We start from the raw sequence: 4,363 nt of genomic DNA, 5'->3' as shown, positions 1-4,363 counted from the left end.
TATAAATGCGAAGTGTGCACATTTAGACATTGGAGGCATGACATAGATGTGAACAAAGGATGCTTGAACGCTTGGAGCGTGTGAAGTGTGGCACTTTTACATCGAGTGCTAAAATCTACATGGCTTTGCATCAAAAGTAAGTGCCACAATTTCTTTTTATTTATTAAAAGTTTGGCTTGAATTAGATAGAACAACACACACACACCCCACATGCCACTGCTTGCAGAGGGGGGGGGGGGCAGGGGGGGCTCGAACCCATGACCTTGCAGAGGGGGGGGGGGAGGCGGGGCTCGAACCCATGACCTTGGGACTCTCGAGCACCACCTTAACCACTCCACTAACTCGCGGTCAGCAAGTGCCACAATTTCTGAGGTGCATGCCCCACAATTTCTGAGGTGCATGCCCAATCATGCTTATGGCTTCGTGGGAGCCTGTATCACGCATAGAGCCCTAGCACGTGTGAAGCCCGAAGCAGACAGACAAGGGTTGGTGGCTTGTTGTGGGCCGGCGCCCAATGTGAACAATGTGAAGTAAAGCTCGATCAAACGAACCCATAAGATATTTAAGTCCTTCTGTGATTCATTTTCAGATGAATGGAACGGTTTCTTGGGGGGTTTCTTGGGCGCACGCTGCCTGCAACTTTGCTGCCTCTCTCTTTCTCCTCTCTGGGCGATGACTCCTTGTGTTGTTTGATGGAAATGGGAATCGCTTTCTTCTTCGACTTGGAAGCCCCTGGTTAATGGCTGCACTGCCGCCATCGCTCTGATCAAAGTAAGCTTTTGCTTTCTTATAAAGCAGGAAAACAGCATGGCTATGGCTACAGCTCCTTCGTCATCGTTTTCTACTTTAACTTATTGATATCATGCCTTCCTTTGCTCTGATTTTTTCTGAAACAAAGCTCTCTTGTGGCTTCGCTTGAGGTCATGGATTTGCTTCTATTTTTTTTTTGGGGGGGATAAATCCCAGATGGAGGTGTAGATTTTTGTCCGTGATCGGGTTTCTGAGGCCTCGTAATTCCTTTGTTGCTTGTAGGGTTTCGCAGTCTTTTAGGGTTTCCTTGCTTTTAGGGTTTTCTTCTGTGACAGGTTTGCTTTCCGTGTTTGCCCTTTTTGGGGTTTTTCTGGCTTTCAAGATGTCAACCAGCGAAGAGGAGGCAGAGGCTATGGCCAGCCTTACACCTCCACCTCCACCTCCACCTCCACATCTGGCAGCAGGCTCCGCTCCTAGGGCATTGCCTAGCCTGGACCTTCTCCACTGGTCCAACTCGCCCCCCCACAATGACGGCCACTCTACTCGCATCTCTGCCACCAATGACAGCAGCGCCTTCATGAATGCCTCCGACGAACGCCCCCTCCACCAACCCTCCAGCCGCTCTTTGGTTCGCACCAACCAGGTACCTTTCATGTTTGACATCATCTAAAATATGCACCAGTCTTCACCTGAATCATCTAAATCATGTTTTTTTTCTTAGCCTGTCAATGGACTTGTGTGTCATTACATGCTAAATCATTTGCCAATATTGCTTATGCGTATTCATGTGTCATTCTGTGTTTTCTTATTCTTAATTATGTGTGATTTCGTACCTTCTCATTTAGAAGCTAATCTATGCTTCTTCATGTGCCATTCTGTTCCTACTCACGTAAATTATCTGACTCATGCAATATTTTGAGTGTATCTATGGCTAATTGGTGTCATTCTCCAGCTGCTTATGCACAATCATCTGAATGATTTATCATTTCAAGCATGTGTACGCACCATTCTGTACCTCATCTACCATTCCAAGCCTCTGTCATTCTGTAATTTTTTAAATGCTTAATCATATAAATTATGCTGCAAATTGCACCTGTTTACGCTTATTCATATGCCTTGATGTAGTTGCTTATGCGCATAAGTATCTCCTTTATGTGCGTTATCGTTCCTGCTTATCAGTAACTATATGATTCTGTATCTGCCCTGCGTATTCTAACATAATCGTTTTTATCTTGATCAATTAGCCTGCAGGTGGGGTAAGCACTATATCATTTGGTGCAAATCTAACACTAGAAGAGTCGGACCCATCGCAGAAGAGGTGTGCTAAGATTTCTGAAATGCTTCCTGCCATTGAATGCTTGATTAGCTTACTGAATGGCTGAAACCTGCCCTTGTTTAATGCGTAATCATTTAATGTTCCCCTCTTGAAAATTTGTGCTGTTCAATTTGGGAAGTCCGTCCTTTCTTTTGGTGGCGGTGGCGGTGGGGGTGGGGGCAGGGGCGTGTGTTTGTGGGCGCTCATGTGTGCGCAGGCGCATGCTCTGTATTTGAGATGTGTGTGTGCACATGTTGTACACATTTCTCAAATGCAGGCACCCTTCTTTCTTTTGGTGGGGTGGGGTGTGTTTGTTTGTGCACATGCTCTACACATTTCTCAAATGCAGGCGCCCTGGCTCTGATTCCAAAAGAAGGGAGATGACTGGAAGTAGAATTTTTGATCACGAGGCAGCCTCAAAGTTGCCACCAGCTCTTCCAGCAAAAAAAACTTTGGTCAGAAGAAAACACTCAGATTTTACATTATAACCTGATTTTACATTATAACCTCATGCTGCAAAACCTTGAACACTTTTGTTTCTGCATAATGAGTTTGATCAAGTATGAAATGCCTTAGCAGCTTCAACGTGTAATAACACAAGGGTAGAATAACAGCTACATTAATATACATAAAAGCCTCAGGCGGCAGAACATTGGAAAGGAAAAAAATCTTATCTTACTTATGGAAATTTCTATACATACACCTTTGTGTGCATGTGCATATGTGTGTGTGCATCATGTACATGTACATACATATACATATACCTATTTATCCATGTCCATGCCAAGTATGTCCACATACACGTACATACGTATACATATTCTTGTACATGTACCATGTGGAATTTAATGGGCTTGCAATACTGAGAGATGGGTTATATGCAGGCTGCAGGAATTGCAACCCCAATACCAGCACATTACAATGCCATCATAGAGGATTCAGCTTTATCTCCAAAGAAGTCTGCCTCCATAGCTGAGGCGGCGAAGCAGCGTGAACTCAGCGGCAGTTTTTTTGAGGTTGGAGGAGGCACTGGGTCTATAAGGAGGCCCTGCTCCTCAGCAAAAACCAAGGAGCTTGAAGGCAGCAACATCTTTGGCAGATCAACCCATGAACGATACAGCAACACCTCCCCAAAATGCCTTACAAATGACCTTAACAACTTATCTGAAGCTGATCATCAAGAGAACAAAGCCCCAAGAACCAGTGTCAAAGTCTCCAATGTAAGTTGCAAAATTCTGGCTTTGGCTTAAATTTATTGTTAGAAATCTAGTTGCTAGTAGACTCTAGCCCAAGGGGTGACACCATAACCCGCCAAAGCACAGATGCAGGGTTCAAACCCTGACATTTAATATATTGCTTAATTTAGAGGGGTAAGTGTTTGTATGCACAATAGATTGATGATAATTATATGTTTTACACACTATATAGCCTGCGGGTGGGCGGAGCCAGATCTCATTTGGTTGTGATGGAGGAGGAGGAGGAGGAGGAGAACATTATTGTGTGCAAAGCAAGAGGCAAGAGCACAACCAAAAAGTGGCAGAGCTGTCAGGGAACAATATTTTTGAGGATGAGGTTACCGTGGCCAGCAGCAACAACAACAACAACAACAATACCAACAACTACAATAATAATAATAATCACAGTGAGAGGATTGTGAGTGCTGCAAAGCGCAGAGAAATGCTAGGAAATGACATCTTCTCGGATGGGAACCCGGCAGCAGCCACTAGAGACTGTTCAAGAGGAGTTAGACAACCACCAGGTGGTAAAAGCAACCTCAAGCTACTTTGAGTGATCTCTTTTCTGCATTCAAAAAAGCTCTTTGTTTTCTTCAGAAGCTATTTTTCGTACCCAAAAAAGAAAACCATAAATAAGTTACCTTCTCAATACATACTTTACATTTGCTTCTAGCGTGTATAGAACATGGTAGAATATATACAGCTCACCAACGCATACAGCCTGGTTTGCAAAAAAACCACAAAAAATGCTACTATAAAAATCATTAGTTTGTTGAGGTTTGTTCAGATTTCGCAAGAATTGGCCCATTTATTTCATATGCTCCACAAGTAGGAACCCAATTAGTTGGTAGATTAACTCGGTTTGTTTAAATGTGAGAAACAAAGAAGCTGGTCTGTTAATCTTGCTTTTAATTTGAGTTATCAAGTGGAAGTGAATGCCAAAACTTTATCAAAGGGTTTCCTTTATTTTTTATCAAGGAAAACAGCTTCTCATTTCATAAAAAGTGACCATCATACCATAGTGCTATGGTTTGTAGTAACCATCATACCATAGTGCTATGAT

General features: G+C 43.3%; 1 protein-coding gene across 3 annotated transcripts; it reads left to right on the top strand.

Annotated features, from left to right (window-relative positions):
- Positions 1-578: 578 nt before the first annotated feature.
- Positions 579-4,096, top strand: LOC147611574 (uncharacterized). Of its 3 annotated transcripts, none has more exons than XM_086784658.1 (6): positions 579-771; positions 1,086-1,393; positions 1,995-2,068; positions 2,415-2,520; positions 2,950-3,285; positions 3,494-4,096. In XM_086784658.1, the coding sequence occupies exons 2-6, from the start codon at positions 1,133-1,135 to the stop codon at positions 3,851-3,853; spliced, it is 1,137 nt and encodes a 378-aa protein (XP_086640784.1). In that variant the 5' UTR covers positions 579-771; positions 1,086-1,132; the 3' UTR covers positions 3,854-4,096. The 3 variants fall into 3 exon arrangements, with proteins under 3 accessions (XP_086640784.1, XP_086640783.1, XP_086640785.1); XM_086784657.1 differs by having other exon boundaries at positions 1,033-1,393; XM_086784659.1 differs by lacking the exons at positions 1,995-2,068; positions 2,415-2,520 and having other exon boundaries at positions 579-1,393.
- Positions 4,097-4,363: the final 267 nt, after the last annotated feature.

The sequence above is a fragment of the Cibotium barometz genome, chromosome 47 (genome assembly GCF_041138505.1).
Source record: "Cibotium barometz isolate CiBa-2024 chromosome 47, ASM4113850v1, whole genome shotgun sequence".
NCBI classification, from domain to species: domain Eukaryota; kingdom Viridiplantae; phylum Streptophyta; class Polypodiopsida; order Cyatheales; family Cibotiaceae; genus Cibotium; species Cibotium barometz.
This window is presented reverse-complemented; position numbering and strand designations above follow the sequence as displayed.

Bases quoted from the DNA above. Each gene is read 5' to 3' on its own strand.
- LOC147611574 (XM_086784658.1), top strand. From the start codon at position 1,133: ATGTCAACCAGCGAAGAGGAGGCAGAGGCTATGGCCAGCCTTACACCT. The intron at 1,394-1,994 runs GTACCTTTCATG...TTGATCAATTAG, and splicing joins CTTTGGTTCGCACCAACCAG to CCTGCAGGTGGGGTAAGCAC. The intron at 2,521-2,949 runs GTCAGAAGAAAA...GGTTATATGCAG, and splicing joins TTCCAGCAAAAAAAACTTTG to GCTGCAGGAATTGCAACCCC.